Source organism: Melospiza melodia, chromosome 13, assembly GCF_035770615.1.
Source record: "Melospiza melodia melodia isolate bMelMel2 chromosome 13, bMelMel2.pri, whole genome shotgun sequence".
Classification (NCBI taxonomy): Eukaryota; Metazoa; Chordata; class Aves; order Passeriformes; family Passerellidae; genus Melospiza; species Melospiza melodia.
This window is the reverse complement of record NC_086206.1, coordinates 21,852,964-21,872,569: the sequence shown is the minus strand read 5'-3', so window position 1 is coordinate 21,872,569 and position 19,606 is coordinate 21,852,964. Positions and strand designations below refer to the sequence as shown.

Here is a 19,606-nt window from a genome sequence, read left to right as displayed (position 1 = left end):
TCACTCTCACCAAGACAACAGAGTAGAAATAAATCTGTGTGCCCTCCCCTCTTAGCCCTGGGTGCCTCTGCTCCCTGGGCAGCTGCACACAAGCAGAGCTGGCTCTGGGGTGGTTCTGGGGCAGACACTGTGCTTTTATTCCAGCTGCAGCCCCTCCTGCTTTTATCCCAGCTGCAGCACCTTGTGCAGGATGTGCTGGATTTATTCCAGCTGCAGCCCCTCCTGGTTTTATGCCAGCTGCAGGTTTGCTGGTTTTATTCCAGCTGCAGGTTTGCTGGTTTTATTCCAGCTGCAGCCCCTCCTGTTTTTATTCCAGCTGCAGGTTTGCTGGTTTTATTCCAGCTGCAGGTCTGTTGGCTTTATTCCAGCTGCAGCCCCTCCTGCAGGATTTGCTGGTTTTATTCCAGCTGCAGGATTTGCTGTTTCTGTTTTATTCCAGCTGCAGTTCCTGATGCAGGATTTGCTGGTTTTATTCCAGCTGCAGGATTTGCTGTTTCTGTTTTTATTCCAGCTGCAGTTCCTGGTGCCGCGGCTGAGCTCGGAGGCTCGGGCAGTGCCGTGTGAGGAGGCCCAAAGTGCCCTGAGCTGGAGCTCCCTGTCCTGCCCCTCTCTGAGCCACAGGAGAGCCAGCCTGTGCCTGTGGAGGCAAGCAGCCTTCCAGGAGCTCTTGAAGGAAAAGGCATTCCAGGTACGAATCTTTTCCATCACCCACATTCACTCTCTAATTCTCTCACTTTTTTAGATCTGCCCTTTGCAGTTTCCTTATTGGTGATCAAAAGCTTCTTGTAAGAACTGGGTGCCTGAAAGTAAGGACTGGATACCTGAAAAGTTGTCTGGCAGCTGAGTCAGGAGGGCTGGGTGCTGTTTGATGGGGATGATAAGGTGGAGAGAGGAAACCAGAGGTAAAACTTTTGTGTCCTACTTCTTGGAAAGGCTTGGCAAGCCAGGAATGCAGAGCAAAGGCCTGGCCATCACCCTGCTCCCTCTGTGCTCTCTGGGAAGTGGTGGAGAGGCAAACAACTGGAAATCCTTGCTTTTCTGGTGCTTTGTGTGTGATGGCAATGTTCCCTGAGCCAGCCTGGCTCAAACCATCCCAGCTTTTCCCTTTGTACCACCCTTGCAAAGTCTCTGATTTGACAGTGTCTCTTTTTATAACTACTTCCTCCAGAACCAGTTTGTCTTTGTGCAGAGGGGTTGGGGTGTTCCTGGAATGGCTCCTGGTGCCTGGCTCAGTGTCCAGGGCTGGGTTCCAACCTCCTTTTGGTGCCCACCCTGTCTGACTGAGGGGCTTGGCTCATTTTGCCTTCATTTCTAATAACACACAAGTTCATCCTGGTGCCTGGGCCTGCAGGTGCTGAGTGTGTTGGGAAATGTCAGAAGTGAGGGTGTGAAACAGCCTTTATGGGATCCCATGGAGTTTTGAGGGCCAGCAGGGATTTTTAGATTTTTTTTTAATATGAGGAACAGCACAGGAACTTCCTTGGGTTGATGTCTCTTGTTTCACGTCTCTCAGTCCACGTGGGGCTGTGTCTGGAGGTGGAGTGGAGTGGGTTTTGTGCTGGTGCCTGCTCTGCACGAGTCATTTCCCTTGCTGTGCCTCCCTGCTCCTGAATCCTGGCTTTCCCAGCTGTCTTTCAGAGAGTGGCTGCTGCTGGAGCTGGAGGTGTGCCCTGACAAGGACATTCTCTCTGCTGCAGAGAGGTGAGGCCGAGGGGCTCTGCTGGGGAGGGAATGGCCCAGGAGTGTCCCACCAAAATTAGGGAAGAGCTCTGAGGATCAGGGAGTAAATGAGCAGGTGCTGCAGGGTACAGATGCCTGATGCCTGCTGTGGTTTGTGCTGAGCTCAGGCCCTGCTGGGATGAGGGGTGTGTGTGTTTTCATTTGGGCAAGGCCAGCCTGGGGCAGCCTGGCCTGGTGGAAGGTGTGGGAGTGGATGGGCTTTGAGGTCATTCCCAACCCAGACCATGCCATGGTTCTGTGGGCTCACCCTGCACGTGCAGCCCTTCCAAGCCACTTGTCACAAACCCTCCCTGACCCTGCAGGAGCTGGGTGGGGTCTGCTGGAGGACTCCTGGTGTCTGTTCTCCCCTGGAGCTTTATCTGAGCTCGCATCACTCGCCACTCCTGCTGTGTGAGCTTCCCTCTGCATCAAGGGAAGGGCAGCATGCCAGCATTTCCTGCTTTCCCCACTGCAGACAGGATTTCCATCACTGGGCCATCTATCAGAGGTACCTCCCTGCACCTTCTGCTGCTGGTGGCTGTGATGGAGACCTGGAGAAGGCCTGTGGGGTCATCCTCAATGCCATCCTGGACTCCTCCCACAGGTATTCAGGGCCATGCCTGCCCTCTCTGGTTCCTGCCCTGGGGCTGGGGATGCCATTCCCTGCTGCTCTGCTCTGCTGGAAGGGGCTCTGGGAGGTGGCCCTGGGTGACTCCCAGGCCCTGCTGAGGGTGGCAGAGCTCTGGGGCTGCAGCCACAGAGGGGCCCTGTCTGGCTGTGCGTTTAAAGCTGACTTTGTACTCAGCTCTGTGTGGCCAGACAGGCAGCAATGCCCCCGGGGAGTGGCTGGAGCTGAGGCCCAGGAGGGAGCTCAGAGGGGAGCCACTGTCTCAGCCACAGCTGATTTATGGCACAGTGTTTGAGCTCTGTGTTCCTCTGAAGCATCTGACTGTGCTGAGCTGTGCTTTCCCCTGGGCCAGCAGGGGCAGTGCCCTGTGTGTCCCCAACTGTCCCCAATTCCAGGCTGGAGCTGGGGGGCTGTGCCCACTCGAGGACGTCGCTGAGCCCTGAGATCCTCTGCAGGCTGCAGGTGATGATTCCACACCCTGGGGTGGCTGTTTGCTCCTGGAGCCTGACCAGAGTATCCCCTCATGCTCACTCTGACCTGTGGGGACTGAGAGGGGTTTTTCTCGTTGCTCTCTGGTTGCTCCAGAGGATCAGAGGGGGTTTGGGAGCAGCCTGGTGCAGTGTGGCCCTCACTGTTCCCCATCCCCTGTGCAGGAGCTGGTGCTGGAGCTGAGGTGCAGGCCAAAGCTGCTCCCTGGCTGCTCAGCTGCCCAGAGACCCTTGGTGCTGGAGCTGCTGCAGGGGAGGCTGGCAGGCACAGAGCCAGAGCAGGGATCTGCCCTGGGCCAGCAGCTCTGGAGGCAGCAGGAGCTGCTGCTGCACAGGAGGTGAGAGCAGCACTGGGGAGGCCTCCAGGGCAGCTGGGCTGTGCAGGGCCCTGCCCTCTGCTGCCACAGCAGGTGACAGTGACACTGCACGCCTGGGCACAGCCCTGCAAGGGACACTCATTCCCTGGCACCCACTGGGATTAGCTGTGTGCCTATTCCGTGTGCCATCCTGGGCTGCCCTGGGTGCCACACACCTTCCTGGAGGCTGATTGTCCCCCTGGCAGTAACCCCAGCTCTCCTCCTTCCCTGCCCAAGGGTTCTGCTGGGGCTCCCTGCATCCACCCTGGTCACCCTGTGCTGGAGAGGGAGCAGAGCAGTGCTGGACTGTGACAGCTTCTTCAGTTTTGTGAACTCTGAGCTGGTAGGTGCTGTGGGCCAAATGGTGATTGCTCCTTGCTGAATGTGCTCCAGATAAAGATTCAATTTGAATTTAGGGAAGGAGGTCACATCCAGACTGCCCAGAGGAGGTGTGGCTGCCCCACCCCTGCAAGTGGACCAGGTTGGAGCAGCCTGGTCTGTGGGAGGTGTTCCTGCCCATGGTCCCTTCCAAGCCAAATCTCTCCACGATTCTGTGACTCCATTTGGAATTGTGGTGGCATTTGACACTATCGAGAGCAAATCCTTGAGAGTCCCTTTGTTTGGTGAAGTGGGTTACAGACAATCTTACAGTGCTTCTTGGAGGCCTGGGAGGGGCTGAGCACGAGCCCTTCTCCCACCCCTCCCTCGTGCCAGGGCCTTGAACTGTTTTGCTGTAGAGTGAGATCCTCCCCATCCTCCTGAGAAGCATCAGGGACATCCCTGCAGCTCTCTGGGAGCTTGTTTGGCTTGCAGGCCCCTCAGGAGCCTGCTCTGTGCTCCATGGAGAGCTGATTTCTATTTATCCATCCTGGCTGGCCTTTCAGGCCCTCCTGAACAGCCAGAATCCTCTGTTCCCCCAGGGCTGGATCCATCTGCTGCTGCTCCCGGGGGCAGGGGCTGCCAGCCCTGCACACAAACCACCTCACCACCTCCCACCAGCTCAGCCGATGCTCCCCAGTCCCAGGGGGCTCCTCTGTGCTGCCTGAGCCCCTAAATGCTCTCAGGAGATCCTGTTCCAAGGGGAGGGAGTGATGGTTTTGCTGATTTTGTTTCCCTGCCCTTGTGTTCCTGCAGAAGAACGTCAGCTCCAGGGGCTACGCGCTGTCCTTCGACATCACCGCTCACTTCTTCAGGGTAATTAATGTGCTCCTGTCCTCGGCCTGCTGGGCCTGACAGAGCTCTCCTGTGCTGCTCCTGTGCTCTGCTCCTGGCCCTGACAGAGCTTTCCTGTGCTGCTCCTGTCCTGTGCTCCTGGCCCTGTCACAGCTCTCCTTTGCTGCTCCTCTCCTCTGCTCCTGGCCCTGCCAGAGCTCTCCTCCCGGCACACGGGGTGCAGAGGAGCTCTCCTCCTTTGCACCCTCCTTTTGAGAACTCCTGATTAATTCCCAGAGGAGCAGGACCCAGGGAGGTGAGGGGGAGCAGCGGGAGGAGGCGGTGCTGGAGCAGAATTTCAATACAATGCAGCAAAGCCGTGCGGGGAGGAGCTGCTGGTTGATGTCGCTTTTGCTGAGCCGTGCTGACCCCTAGAGTTGTCTCTGCTTAGTTTCCACAGCTCAGCGATGGATTAGAGCAGCACACAGGGATGTGCGGAGCCATCGTGTCCCTTGTCCTCCTGCAGGGCCTGCTGAGTGCCAGCCTGGACTGTGAGGATGCAGCAGAAGGGGTCAGCGAGGCTCTGGCCACGTGTCAAACCAAGTGTCCCGTGGTGCTCCTCTCTGCAGCGGTGACTGATCTCGTTGTGGGGCTCTGAGCTGGGGGAAATGCAGCTCAGAGAGCTGGTGTAAACACTATCCACCCGTGTAACATTCAACAGAAACTCTCAAAGCCTTTGGAAATTGTGTTTCCAGGGTGTTTTTGAGCCCTGGGTACCTCTGGTCCCAGCCCTGGGCTCCTGGGTGCTGCCAGGGGCTGTGTCAGATGGAGCTGGGAGGTTTGTCCTGGTCTCTGGTGCACTGTGTGGGGTGTTTGTTACATCCAAGCAACCAAACTGCCCCAAATCCCAGGTTTTGTTCTCTGTCCTGTGTGTAACTCCCTGTGTGCAGTTTTCCACAGGGAGTCATGCTTTGGTGCATGTGCTGAGCGTGGCCATCACCCTGTGGAGCAGCTCTTTCATTCTGGCTGTTCCTGCAGAGCAGTCCCAGGGCACTGTGGTGTGACCATGGTCACAGCTGTCCCTCTGCATTTCCAGGGTGTGAGATTTCTCCATTTCTGATGTGTGCATGCACAGCTTGGGCGTTTTCACTGGGGAGAGGGGAAGATCCCCTTTCCCTGAGGGCCTGGCTGTACCTGACTGTGAGCACTGAGCCCCCCACTCCAATGCTGCTGTCCCCATCTGTGTCCCCAGCTCTGGTGGCCGAGGCTGGAGCCAGCGCTTTGCTGCCAGTGGAAGAGGCTCTTTGGGGCTCCCCTTGCAGGAGAACTGGCCAGGCTGAGGGGCTGGCACAGCTCGGGCACCAGGTGGGTGTGAGGGACGGGGCAGGAGCTGCTCTGTGGGCTGAGGCTGCCAGGACAGACAGACAGACAGACAGACAGACAGACTCCTCTCACTCCAGAGGGGTGAGGATGGCTCAGTCTGGCCCTGTGTGTGGTGTGGGTCACAGTGCTCCCCCCTTTGCTGCCTGGATTTGGGGACCTGGGCTCCTGCAGCCGCTCCCTGGCTGCTGCCTCCTGTGCCTCTCCCTACACTGTCAGTGCCCTGCAGCTTTTCTGCAGAATTGGGAATTTGTGCAAGGATCTCCTGGCAGGTTATGGCAGGTGATGATCACTTGCTGCTGTAGTGTGGAGTCACTGCTGATAGAAGGGATTGGAGAATGCCTCTGTCTGCTTCTAGACCTTGGCTTTTTTACAGCTGTCTCCATGTAGCATCACTCTCCAGAATGAAGGGAATTATTTATTTTCTTGTCCCAGTCACAATTTACACCTTTGCCCGAGTTCCCAATTTCCTCCTCGTTCCCAGCAGGACTTTTCCCATTTTTCCCTGCAATCCCATGCCATGTTTGTTCTGTTTGCAGGTTCCTCTGCTCAGGAGCAGCTTTCCCTGCCTCTGACCCGCCCTGGCTCTCAGCTGCCTTCCTGCACGGGGCCCTGCTGCAGCACTCACCACGAGGGACAGAGGCACTGCACAGGCTGGGCACTGGGGCACAGCAGGCAAGGCTGGGGGCTCTCCATCCATCCATCCATCCATCCATCCATCCATCCATCCATCCATCCATCCATCCATCCATCCATCCATCATCCATCCATCATCCATCCATCCATCATCCATCCATCCATCCATCCATCCATCCATCCATCCATCCATCCATCCATCCATCATCCATCCATCCATCCATCATCCATCCATCATCCATCCATCCATCCATCCATCCATCATCCATCCATCATCCATCCATCCATCATCCATCCATCCATCATCCATCCATCCATCCATCCATCCATCCATCCATCCATCCATCCATCCATCATCCATCCATCATCCATCCATCCATCCATCCATCCATCCATCATCCATCCATCCATCATCCATCCATCATCCATCCATCCATCCATCCATCCATCCATCATCCATCCATCATCCATCCATCCATCATCCATCCATCCATCCATCCATCCATCCATCCATCCATCCATCCATCCATCATCCATCCATCATCCATCCATCCATCATCCCATCCATCATCCATCCATCCATCCATCCATCCATCCATCCATCCATCCATCATCCATCCATCCATCCATCCATCCATCCATCCATCCATCCATCCATCCATCCATCCATCATCCATCCATCCATCATCCATCCATCCATCCATCCATCATCCATCCATCATCCATCCATCCATCATCCATCCATCATCCATCCATCCATCCATCCATCCATCATCCATCCATCCATCATCCATCCATCCATCCATCCATCCATCCATCCATCATCCATCCATCCATCCATCCATCCATCCATCCATCCATCCATCCATCCATCCATCCATCATCCATCCATCCATCCATCATCCATCCATCCATCATCCATCCATCCATCCATCCATCCATCATCCATCCATCATCCATCCATCCATCCATCCATCCATCCATCCATCATCCATCCATCCATCCATCCATCCATCCATCCATCCATCCATCATCCATCCATCCATCCATCATCCATCCATCCATCCATCCATCCATCCATCCATCCATCCATCCATCCTTCCATCCATCATCCATCCATCATCCATCCATCCATCATCCATCCCTCCATCCATCATCCATCCATCCATCCATCCATCCATCCATCCATCCATCCATCCATCCATCATCCATCCATCCATCATCCATCCATCCATCCATCCATCCATCCATCCATCCATCCATCCATCCATCATCCATCCATCCATCCATCCATCCATCCATCCATCCATCCATCATCCATCCATCATCCATCCATCCATCATCCATCCCTCCATCCATCCATCCATCCATCCATCCATCCATCCATCCATCCATCATCCATCCATCCATCCATCCATCCATCCATCCATCCATCCATCCATCCATCCATCCATCATCCATCCATCCATCCATCCATCCATCCATCCATCCATCCATCCATCATCCATCCATCCATCCATCCATCCATCCATCATCCATCCATCCATCCCTCTGCTCTCATTTCGTCCCTCTGCACCTGAAACCACAAACAGGAGGTCTCTGCCTCAGAGGAGCTGTGCTGAGTTAGTGCTGCACCCCTGGTAACCCCTGCTGGGAAATCTTGCTGCTGGATAGTTGATGAAAGTGCCTGTAAATTGCCAGGTGCTAAATTCTTATCCTCGAGGCAAAGTTGTTCCAAGCTTCAGCTTTTACCTCAGACTCTGACTCCTGGGAAGGCTGTGAAGGCTTTTCAACAGCTGCTTTGAAAACTGGAGCTGGACAGAGCCCTGCAGAGAGGGAGAGCTCAGTCCATGGTGCCAGGATTGCCTCTCCCTCCAACAGGAGCAGTCCTCGTGGATTGTAGATCTGGGCTGGGAAGCTGAGGAGATGCAGGAAGGTTGTGAGACAGCAGTGCAGGCATTTTAGGGCTCTGGGAAGTGCAGGGAATTCTCTGGAAGGGGAATTCTCTGGAGGGCTCTGCTGAGCAGGAGGCTGGGCTGCTGCCCTGCTGGTTTCCAGGGAAGAGCCAGGGTCAGAGCTCAGCCTGGGGGTGTCCCTGTGCCAGAGGGACACAGGTGACAGTGCTGAAGCAGAACCTCAGGCTTGCTCTGGGTGTTTCATTGCTGCAGGCAGCAGCTCCCCTTCCTGTTGGGATTGTGCTGGGCTGGAGCCAGAAGGTGCCAGCCAGGACCTGGTGTCACTGAGAGCACACAGGGAGTAACTGCAGCTCCCACCTCAGCATCCCTGCAGGGTGAATTGAGTTCCTGCCAGGGGCAGTGAGAGCCGTGGGAGGGCTGGGGATACCTGGGGTCTGTGGTCCATCAGTCCAGGCTGGGAAGGCACCTGGAAGGTGAAATGTTTCCACTCCCTGATGGAAAGGCCGAGTTCCAAGTCACCATCACACTGACAGGCAGCCTCTCCTCTTTTCCTTGCAGCTCCTGGTTGCTCTGCTGTTCTTCTCAGTGCTGGATCTCATCTCAGCCAGAATAGCACCAAAGGTGAGCTCAGCCCCAGGGAACTCTCCTGGCACTGCATGTGTCTCATCAGCTTGGTTTGCTGCCCAGAAATGCTTTGTGGGGAGGCTGGGAAGCTGGTTCTGCCAGGAGGAAGGGATCAGCAGCACCCCAGACAAGGCTGCTGAAAGCCCTTCTGTTCCCATCAGATTCATCCTGCCTTTTCCTCTCTCCCTGATGTTATCTCCCCTTTCACTGCTTTTATTCCTGCTCCTGGCTGACTTATTGTTTCCAGTTTGCTGTTCAGACTTTTCACCTCCCAGGTAGTGCAGGAGCCTGGTGTCTCGCTCAGCCTCTGTGCAGATCTCACATCTGTCAGATGAGGTTTTCCCTCAGGCATGGCAGAAGGGCTGCCCAGGAAGGAGCAACAGCAGTTTCCAAATGGTTTAAAGCTGTTTGTGAAGGAGCAGAGATGACAGGCTGCTTCCAGAGCTGCCTGTGGAGGCTTGGTCCTGTCCCTGTGTGTCCCCTCAGCTGTGGAGTGCAGCCATTTGGGGAGTCACCTCCCAGATGGGCTCAGGGAGCAGATTCAGGCACAAGGAACCACCTGGTCTCAGTCTGCCCTTGGGAGAGTCTGGGGGAAGAGCCAGGGAGGAGAGAAACACCCAGGGCAGGCAGAGCTGGGGTTAATCCACTGAAATGAGTGATGAAAACAAACGCCACAATAACCCCGGGACATGTCACCAGAGGGGTCGGGGGGCACAGGGCTGCTCCGTGGGGTGGGTGCAGGATGTGCAGTGGTCTCTTGGCTAATCCAGCTGGGATGGGGTTTGGAGCAGCCTGGGCTGGTGGAAGGTGGCCCTGCCCACGGCAGAGGGGTGGGATTGGATCTTTAAGGTCCCTTCCAACCCAAACCACTCCATGGTGCAGCTTTGCCCTCTCTCAGCCCTTGGTGAGGAGGGCACTGCCTTGCTCTGGTGCCCAATTCCCTGGGGGAACCCAGGCTGCAGGTGAGGGAAGTTTTGGGGTGAATTCCTGGGGTCCTTTGGCAGAGCCCTTTATGTGCAGCCCCTTGTGGGGGCTCCTCCCTGCTCTGATGCAAGCAGAGCCCAGCAGCAAGGAGAGCTCTCCTGTCTGACTCCCAGGAAGGAGTGGATTTCCAGACCTCCCTGGAACGGTCCCTGCAGATCCTGCAGTGCCTGCAGGGCAGGGGCACAGCCTGGCCCCTGCTCTTCCACTCAGCAGAGGGAGGTGAGTCCTGTCCCCAGGGTTGGGGTGTCCCTGGGAAAAGGGGCTGCTGGGCCTTTGGAAGCAGCACAAAAACCACTTGTGTGAAAGCTGAGAGCATCCTGCTCCTGTCCCAGAGTGTGGCAGACCCAGCTGATGGTCAGGAATGCCTGAACTCAGCCTTGTCAGGCAGAAAACGCCTGAGGGGACAACTTCCCTCTCTTGCTGTCACCACCCCTGAGCACCGCCTGCATTTATTGTGGCCTGGAAGGAAGCTGTGCAGCCCCTGTGCTGCTGCAGGGGCAGGAGGGCTGAGGTGGGGCTCTCTGAAGGTCTCGGTGTCCCTGCTGTCCCCTCAGTGCTGCTCCTGTCCCCGCAGCCCCTGGGATGTTCCACGTCCTGCACAGAGCAGCCTCACAGCGGCACACCCGGCTCCTGCCCCTGGCCTTCTACAGGTACTGACCTGCCGGGCTGGGAGGGGCGTGGGGGCACGGCTGGCACCCCCAGCAGCTGGCACAGGGGTACCAGCACTGCTGGCCTGTGCCTGAGCACAGTTACCCCTTCCCTGAGGCACAGAGAGCCTCATCAGGCTCGGTGCTGTTTGAGGAGCCCTGTTCCTTTTGCTAAAGAGCTGTGCCAGAGGTGTCCCTTCAGCCCTGTGCTCCAAACACCAGGTTTGGGAGCTGCCTTTGCCTCCTGGGATGCCATGGCACTCAGGAAGAGCAGCAGCTGTGTGTGCCTGGTGCCTGTGTGTGTGCCACGGCCCCAGCGCTAACAGAGCCCATGTGTGACCCCTCCAGCCTCACCCCCAGCTTCCAGCAGGAGCTGCTCCAGCAGGAGCCCACCTTCCTCAGCGTGGCTCTCCAGATGTACATCCAGCTGCTGCAGCTCTTTGTGGAAGGGCAAGTCCTGCCACAGTCTGATCAAGACCGCACTGAGCACGTAAGCAAAGCCTGGACTCTCTTTTCTGTCATACACTCCCTGAATGGTTTGGGTTGGAAATGACCTTAAACCTCTGCCTGTTCCACCCCCTGCTCTGGGCAGGGACACCTTCCACTGTCCCAGGGTGCTCCAAGTCCCATCCAACCTGGCCTTGGGCGCTGCCAGGGATGGGGCAGCCACAGCTGCTCTGGGCACCTGTGCCAGGGCCTCTCACAGAAAAATTTCATCCTAATATCCAGTCTAAATCCACCCCTCTCCAGCTCAAAACCTCTTGTAACTGATCATGTTCTTCAGCTCTTCCCTGCAGCAGCACTTGCAGCATCTCTCTCGTTCCCACCTTCCCGTGCAGAGCAGAGGGAGCTCCTGCAGGTTCCTCCTCCCCTGGGACAGAGAGAACTGCCAGGGCTGCTCCCACACCCCAAGCACCCCCTGCCCTCTGAGCTGTGACAGCCTCGGCTGTGGGGTTCTGGCTTCTGCTCCTCTTCTGGAGCAGGGGCTGGCCTGAGGGTGGTGTTCTGCCTCCATTGTCTCTCCCCTGTCTGCAGGATCCCCTGGAGCTGATCTCTGCAGCCCGGCAGTTCCTGCTGGGAGCCATCCCCCAGTGCCCTGCCCGGAGCCTTGGCGACATCCAGCCGGTAGGAGCAGTGCTGCCCTTTGCTGCCAGTGTGAGCTGGGAGTGCTGCTGCAGCTCCCTGGGCACTGATCCCCCACCTGTGCTGAGCTCGTGCTCCCCTGACCCACCTGGGGATGCTCTGTGCTGCTCTGTCTCACCTGGGAGCAGGGGCACACCTCGTGCCCAGCCATGCCATGGCCTCCTCCTCCACCGTTCCCAGCACATCCAGCCCTGCCCTCGTGTGGCCGTTCCCGCTCGGTCCGAGGGAATTGTCAGACACAGCCACTGCCATGAGTGGAGTTTCCCCCTCCTCTGCCTGTGCTTGGCTGAGAAGGCAGCAAAAGGCCCCGGTGCTGCTGGAACTGGCCTTGGGGAAGCTGGAGCAGCTCTAACCTGGCTCCCTGCCCTTCCCCAGCTCCTCAGCACCTGTGAAGAACTGGACCCCGAGCTGGCAGCCACCCTCCAGCACTTCTGCCGGCCTGCTGTGGACGTGGAGCTGGAGGAGGAGCTGGAACTGTTCTGAGGAATGGACTCAGCCCAACACCTCACCTACGCCTGACACAAGGAGCCACCTTTCTCACCTGGGCCATTTTTTTTCAAATTACTTTGTAAATAATTTATTACAAGCATAACCATGAAGCTCTTGTTACAATAAAAAGTAGGTTACAAATTTTCAGTTTAGACTTGCTTTGGGACTCATAATTATGTTGTTGGTTTGTTTTGTTGGTTTTCTTCTCTTCCAAAACAAAATGTCTCCTTGAAGTTGTCCCACTGTCCTCTGTCCCCCTGGAGCCCCCAGGGGCACCTCTGTGCAGGCAGGGGGCAGTTGTGGCCAACTTGGTTTGCACAAGGCGTGCGTGGGGCTGGGGACAGGGCGGTGCTGCCAGTGTCCCTCCCCGGGGTTGGGCACTCTGAGTACAACACTGCTGAGTCAGACGTGAGCAAGGCAATCACTGCATGAGAACAAGCCTTTCTGAGCAAGCTGAAGCTAATTCCACCGAGTTCTTTGGGAGACTAAAACGTAGATTAAAAATCTCCGGTGCCGGATCGGCTCCTACGGGGCTGGGATGGCCCGGGCTGGGACGGCTCCTGTGCCCTCAGGTGGGCTCGGGCTCCGCAGTCACTTCTGGCTTCACCGCCTGGCCCTGCGCAGTCCCTGCAGCAGCGAGCAGCACCAGGGGCTCCGGCTCCAGCGCCTTGCCCTTGTCCTGGGCCTGGGTCAGGGGGTGCACCATGGACATGTGCACGTTGAGGTTGTGCGCCTTCTCGAAGCGCTTCCCGCACTGGTCACAGGCGAACTCCAGCTCGGCCTCGGCTTTGTGCTTGGTCATGTGGTACTTGAGGGAGGCGCGCTGGCGGCACTGGAACCCGCAGATCTCACACCTGCGGGGCACAGGGGCTCAGCACAGCCTGCTGCTGCCCCCTCAGCCAGGAGAGGGGCTGGGAATGGGGCTGGGAATGGACACCGAGCCTGCTGCTGCCCCCTCAGCCAGGAGAGGGGCTGGGAATGGACACTGAGCCTGCTGCTGCCCCCTCAGCCAGGAGAGGGGCTGGGAATGGACACCGAGCCTGCTGCTGCCCCCTCAGCCAGGAGAGCTGGGGCTGGGAATGGACACCGAGCCTGCTGCTGCCCCCTCAGCCAGGAGAGGGGCTGGGAATGGAGCTGGGAATGGACACTGAGCCTGCTGCTGCCCCCTCAGCCAGGAGAGGGGCTGGGAATGGACACCGAGCCTGCTGCTGCCCCCTCAGCCAGGAGAGCTGGGGCTGGGAATGGACACCGAGCCTGCTGCTGTCCCCCTCAGCCAGGAGAGGGGCTGGGAATGGAGCTGGGAATGGACACCGAGCCTGCTGCTGTCCCCTCAGCCAGGAGAGCTGGGGCTGGGAATGGACACCGAGCCTGCTGCTGCCCCCCTCAGCCAGGAGAGGGGCTGGAGCAGGTGTTGGGAACGGACATTTCCCTGAATCACTGAATTCTGGCACAGTTTGGGTGGGAAGGGACCTTAAAGCACATCCCATCCCACCCCCTGCCACTATCCACATCCCCCACACCTTCCACTATCCCAGGCTGCTCCAAACCTCGTCCAACCTGGCCTTGAACACTTCCAGGGATGGGGAGTCCACAGCCTGTGTCAGGGCCTCACCATCCTCACAAGAAAGAGTATCTTTCCAATATCCCATTTAACCCTGCCCTTTGGCAGTGGGAAGCAATTCCCCCTTGTCCTGTTACTCCAGGACTTTGTCCCAAATCCCTCTCCAGTTCTCCTGGAACCCCTTTAGGCCCTGCAAGGGGCTCTAAGGTCTCCCTGGAATCTTCTCCAGCCTGAACCCACCCAGCACTCTGAGCCTTTCCTCACAGCACAGGTGCTCCATGACCCTGCCCTCATTCATTCCATTTAAGTGATCCAGGCAGGCTGCTGCCAGCTCCAGGCAGGGTCTGCACCCCAGGATTCCCGTGCCAGGGTCAGTGACTGCCCCCTCCATCCCCCCTGGAACCATCACTTACTGCAGGGGCTTCGCTCCCGAGTGCCGCATCTGATGGACCGAGAGGTGTTTGCGTTGCTTGAAGGTCTGCCCACACTCATCACAGATATAGTTCCGTACCTCTGCCACACAAACAGGGAGTCACGGCTCTGCTGAGCTCTGGGATGTGCCCTGCACGCCAGCTGCCACGCTCCCTGTGCGAGTCTGAGCCCCTCCCCTGCCCAACAGCTTGTTCCACGTTCACAGGCACACAGGGAGCCCTGTGCCCCCTTCCCCCTGGCCTCAGCACCCCCCAACAGGGCACCAGGGGGTGTGTGTGCCCTGGCAGCCGTGGGACCCACCCGTGTGGATGAGCTTGACGTGCCGCTGCAGGTACCGGTCGATCATGAACACCTTGTTGCAGCCAGGGTGAGGGCAGGGCCGCTCCCGCACCTCCTCGTGGTGCTCCTTGATGTGTTTCTGCAAAGCAAGGAGAGCTTCTGACAGGGAACAGCTGGATCCCCAAAAAACACCGAGAACACCACGTGCAAACCCAGGGTTTGCATCCCAACCCTGCCCCGGCAGCAGGGGCTGCAGCTGGACACAGTGCAGCCTGTTCCTGCTGTGAGCCTGGGGCAGGCTCCAGGACAGGAGAAACAGGGGAGCCAGAGCCTGGAAAAGGCTCCAGGACAGGAGAAACAGGAGGGCCAGAGCCTGGAAAAGGCTCCAGGACAGGAGAAACAGGAGAGCCAGAGCCTGGAAAAGGCTCCAGGACAGGAGAAACAGGAGGGCCAGAGCCTGGAAAAGGCTCCAGGACTCCCTGCAGGCTGCTTTTAGTGGCTCACTGCCTCCTGCAGAGCAGGGTGGGGAATTAAACCCATCAGGGATCCTCTGCTCAATAAAAGTGGCTGCAGAGTGCTGGGAAACACCAGTGTGGGACAGGAGCAGAGCCTGAGCTCACCTTCATGCCATCAGCCCCTCTGTAGACAGCAGTGCAGCCCTGGTAAGGACACTTGTAGATGGTGGGCAGCTCCTCCCTGCAAGCAGAGCTGTGTGAGGTGTTGTGGCAGTGGGGCTGCAGCCCAGCCCAGCCCTGATGGTCCCTCCTTACCGTTCACATTTGATTTTTTTTTTCCAGCCTGGCTTAGGACCCGGCTTCTTCCTTATTTTGGGCTCTTCCGCCTTCTTTGCTTCTTTACTGTCGTTTTTCTTGCCAGAAACCCTCCAAGAAAGAACCAGGACAGTGGTTTAAGACTTGATCTTGGTTTTAGAGCCAGCAAAGTGTCCCCAGCTGTTACACCTGCTGTGACCTGGCAGAGCAGGAGCACACACAGCCCCAGGTACACGAGCCAGGCTGTGGCTGTGGCTGTGCCAGGCTGGGGGTGAGGGCCCAGCCAGTTTAACCCAGTGGGGAGCTTGGGGGCATCTCTGTGACCCCCAGGCAGGAAGAGAGCCCTAAGGAAAGGCATGTCAGCCCCACGGGGGTGGGCACCAGCCCCCCACCCACCCTGAGAGCCCCTTACTTCTTCTCGGGGTAAGGCTCGAAGGAGTCGTCTGAGGATTGCACGTTTCTCTTCTCGCTTTCATCGTCGCTCAAGAAGTCCCTGAGAGGGAGAAGCTGCCCTTTACCAAGGTGACCTCGGGCTGACCCTCAGCACCAGCACTTCCCCATTCCCAGCACATCCATCTCCCCCAGGGCACGTGTTCTCCTCCCCGTCCTCTCCCCAGCGCCGGTGAACGCAGCAAGGACCCAAAGCAGGTCCTTTTAGGGCTAAATCTCTGCAAGAATAATCAGACCACTGTCAGGAGAACAAAAAAACGGCTGTTACTGAAAGGATCTATTCATGGGTGAGGGATGTGGCTGCTGCTTCCTCTACTGGGAAAAGGAATTTTGTGGAGCAAGAATGTCACATAATTGTCTGGCGCAGGTTAATGAAGCTGTGGGTCATTCTGTATTCCCTCAAATGTAACAGCCACATTTGGACTTTCCTTTTCCCTCCTTTTAGGCCTTAAGCCATACAAGAAGCAATTAATTCCTGAAGACAGGAAATAGGCAATAAATCCTTGCGGCCCTTTTGATGTGACAGCTGACAGGCTCAGCTGACTCTGGAGTCACTCTGCACTTGGCCCTTTAGACTGGTAATGCCTGGATTCCTGTATTTACAGCCCCATTCCAAACCCCTGTGTTGGACTGAGCCAAATCCTCTCTCACAACAGACTGCAGAGCTGCCAGGTCCCTCCCTCTCCCATTTCCCAGTTAAAGCAAACAAGGTGGTTTCTCCACGTACCACACCATGCCTGCATTCCCGCTCCCACTGCTCTCCCACAGCAGCTCCTGCTCCTTCCCCAGCAGAGAGGGGACAAGCAGGGCCAGGATTGCTGGGAGCAGCCCACAAACACGGAGCACACGTGTGTGCAAACTCCCCAGAGCACAGGAGGGAGCTCAGAGTCCCCGTGCCATGAGCTCTGTGGTGGCAGAGCCACAGCTCCGAGCCCCTGGTGCTGGTGGAGAAAGAGCTCTCCAGGCTGGGGGTTCCCACTGGCAAAGAAGACATTTAGGCTGTGTTAAACCCACTCTTCTCTCACCCCTCAGAAAGGTCACTGAACTCGTCTTTTACCCGCTCATCCGACGTTGCAGACAGAACCTGCTTCCCACTCAACTGGCCTAGGGAAGGAAGGAAGGAGAACACGGTGGGTTACAAGGAAAAGCAGCAGAGCCCTGGTGGCCGAGGAGGAGCCGACTGCTCTGGCTGCACTCGCGTGGTCACACCGTGGGGAACACATGCCCCGTGGCAATCAGGGATTGCTTGAACCAAACTGTCCCCCCTGCCCAGAAACGGCTCTCCCTGAGCTCCACCCTGACCCTGCAGCTCCCAGGAGCAGCTCTTGGTTCCTCCTGTGACACCTGTAACTGAAAGAATTGTCCCCCAGCTGCCATTCTTGTGTCCAGCAGCCAACATCTCCCGTGAGGGCTGGAGCTAAACACGGCCCCACTTCTGGAACTCAAAATGGGTGTTAATTCCTTGCTTGTGTTAGTGGTGTTTGTGGCAGTGCACCCAGCCCAAACCCACTCAGCAGTTTTCCTTTAGGGGCAGAAGGGCCTCCTGGGATTCAGCATCAGCTGCTGCACAGCAGGGAAACCCAGCTTCAGGGTCGAGCCAAAAGAAACATCTGGCAAACAGGGTGCTGAGAGGAACCAGTGACCATTCCATTTCCCCAGGAAGAGCCTGGCAGCAGGGTCTCCCCTCTATCAGAATGGGAACAGCAGGCAGGGACAGGAGCATGACCCTGTGTTCCCGTCCCTTCTGCGTGGCTGAGCATCCTCCACCCCAGTCAGAGGCCAATCTCTGAGCCCTTCCCAGAAGGATCTGCGCTCTCCTTGAGGAACAGCAGTCTCCAAGGAGAGGGCCCAGCCCCTCGTCACTCCCTGCGCCACCTCTCCAGCTCCCTGTCCTTCCCCTGAGGCTAGGACAGAGCTCAGGAAGCAAACCCCTTACCTGTGGCAGTGCTCAGAGGGGAGACAGGCTGCGGCAGGGCCTGCTCCCGGACGGAGGCGTTGCCGTCCAGCCGCGAGGGAGACGGATCCCTGTCCCGCATGGGCTCCTTCTCCACACAGCCCGTGCTCCCCGCGCCGGGGGGCTGCTGGCCGGGAGCTGTCCTCGCTGCAGCCTGCTGGGCTCTGGGGGCAGCAACGGCCTCGGCCCCGTTGTCAGTCAGGCGCTGCTGCGCCGGGCCCTTGCCCCAGTCACACCTGAGGGCGGCGGCGGTGTCGAGCAGCGCGGAGCCGCGGTCCGGGCCCGTGTCCATGACGTAGTCGTGGCCGTCGGCGCAGCCCCAGGAGGCGCGGAGCACCCCGCAGTACTCGGAGGAGAGCACGCCGCGCAGCGCCGGCACCGAGGCGCAGCCCCCGGCGTGGGCGTGCGCCCAGCGCACCAGGCTGTGCAGGCACTGCGGGCTGGACGTGATCAGCTCCGCTGCCGGGGAGAGGAGGGGCAGCGCAGTCAGGCCTGGGCACACGGGCATGTGGAGCTGCTTCCCCGCCCAGGGATGGTCCACAAGGCACGCGGGAACCACCCCGTTTCCCCTCCCAAAATTTCATTTCATTCACCGGGGCAGTGCCAACGCCTGCTCCTGATTCCTCACAGAACCGCTGAGGATGGAAACAACCCCTGAGATCGCCGAGTCCAACCCATGAGCAAACAGCACCCTATCCACCAGAGCACTGAGTCTTTCCTTAAACACCTCCATCCAGTTTTTCCCTAAACACCTCCAGGGACAGTGGCTGCACCACCTCCCTCCATCATTCACAGCTCAAAGGGAATTTCATATTTCCAATTGTTACCAGTGTCCAACACCAGCTGGGACAGGCCTGGCACTGCCACCCAAATCTGCTCTGCCTGCTCTTCGCACCCCCAGGTGAGCCTCTGCCTGTCTGGCCCAGCTCAGGAAGGTGAAGATACCCCTGAGCAGCCAAAGGGAGGAAGGAGAACCTTAACCAGCTGTGTCAAAGCACACCAGAACCCTCCCAGACGCCCTACCACCCATCATTCCTCCACTGATGCTGAGGCAGAAAGAAAAAGAGGGTGGGCACTCACCCAGGCAGGAGGCACCTCCTTCCATACCCGGCTGTGCCTGGACCCCGCTGCTCCTGCAAAAACCAGAGGGGCACAGTGGGGTTTGGGGGTTACGGAGGGATCGTGGGGCAGCACGGGGAAACACGGGGCAGAACGGGGGAACACGGGGCAGCACGGGAGGCGAGGAAGGCCACGTACTTTCCTTTGGCCTTGGCGTGGCCCGTGGGCGAGGCGTTCACCCTCTGGATGAAGGCGCGGAGCACGCTGCGGCACTTGTAGAACTGGGCATGGCATTTCTTGCAGACGAACTGGGGCAGCGCGGGGTCCTGGCGCACCGCCACGCCCACCAGGCGCTGGAAGTCGGCGAAGAACACCTGGTCCACGCGGCGCTGCTTCTCCGAGCTCTCGCCCAGCACGGGCACCTTGCCGAAGGCATGGCGCAGGCTCCGCGAGGAGAACTTGCCGTGGCACAGGCGGCAGTAGCCGGTGCTCAGCGCCCGGCCGATTCCTGCCCGGGAGGAGCAAACGCGGCTGCTGAGGGGTGGCACCGAGGCAGCCAAAGGTGCTCCCCTCTCCTCCAACCCAGCTGCCGCCCTAGCCCTGCACGGGAAATCCAGGCAGGAAAAGAACAGCAGCTGACCCAAAATCAGCCCTTCTGGCCCCACTGTGCCGGCGGCAGAGCCCGCTCTGTGCTGTGGGGTTCCCAGGACTCTGCCAATGCCATCCCTTGGTTCCAGCAGCTCTTCCCGAGTGTTTATCTCCCAGGTATTTTGGCACTGTGTCCCTTGGCTGCCCCAGAGCTGGCTGTCCCATCCCTCAGCTCCCCAGCAGCGCCCTGGCGTGGGGCAGTGTCACCCAGCAGTGTCACCTGCGCCATCCCTGTTCTCTGGGATGATCTCCATCCCTCTGCTGATCCCAGGTGTGACGGGAATCCCGAGC

General features: G+C 58.1%; 2 protein-coding genes across 3 annotated transcripts in view; one reads left to right on the top strand and one right to left on the bottom strand.

Annotated features, from left to right (window-relative positions):
• The window catches only part of FANCA (FA complementation group A), a 34,044-nt gene extending 21,730 nt beyond the window's left edge, over positions 1-12,314 (top strand). For both annotated transcript variants that reach the window (XM_063168217.1, XM_063168216.1), the window contains exons 28-43: positions 512-688; positions 1,628-1,701; positions 2,195-2,323; positions 2,743-2,809; positions 3,001-3,173; positions 3,429-3,534; positions 4,326-4,385; positions 4,870-4,974; positions 5,596-5,708; positions 6,263-6,398; positions 8,834-8,896; positions 9,997-10,102; positions 10,458-10,533; positions 10,879-11,020; positions 11,566-11,655; positions 12,049-12,314. In XM_063168217.1, coding sequence (XP_063024287.1) covers positions 512-688; positions 1,628-1,701; positions 2,195-2,323; positions 2,743-2,809; positions 3,001-3,173; positions 3,429-3,534; positions 4,326-4,385; positions 4,870-4,974; positions 5,596-5,708; positions 6,263-6,398; positions 8,834-8,896; positions 9,997-10,102; positions 10,458-10,533; positions 10,879-11,020; positions 11,566-11,655; positions 12,049-12,156 — 1,725 coding nt within the window. In that variant the 3' untranslated portion in view covers positions 12,157-12,314. The remainder of the gene's footprint in view (positions 1-511; positions 689-1,627; positions 1,702-2,194; positions 2,324-2,742; positions 2,810-3,000; positions 3,174-3,428; positions 3,535-4,325; positions 4,386-4,869; positions 4,975-5,595; positions 5,709-6,262; positions 6,399-8,833; positions 8,897-9,996; positions 10,103-10,457; positions 10,534-10,878; positions 11,021-11,565; positions 11,656-12,048) is intronic.
• Positions 12,235-19,495, bottom strand: ZNF276 (zinc finger protein 276). Its single transcript, XM_063168218.1, is given in 11 exon segments — positions 12,235-13,016; positions 14,137-14,236; positions 14,456-14,573; positions 15,055-15,130; positions 15,205-15,315; positions 15,617-15,697; positions 16,680-16,758; positions 17,591-18,067; positions 18,689-18,741; positions 18,866-19,438; positions 19,440-19,495. Coding segments are annotated over 11 exon segments (1,995 nt in total). The 5' UTR covers positions 19,481-19,495; the 3' UTR covers positions 12,235-12,730.
• Positions 19,496-19,606: the final 111 nt, after the last annotated feature.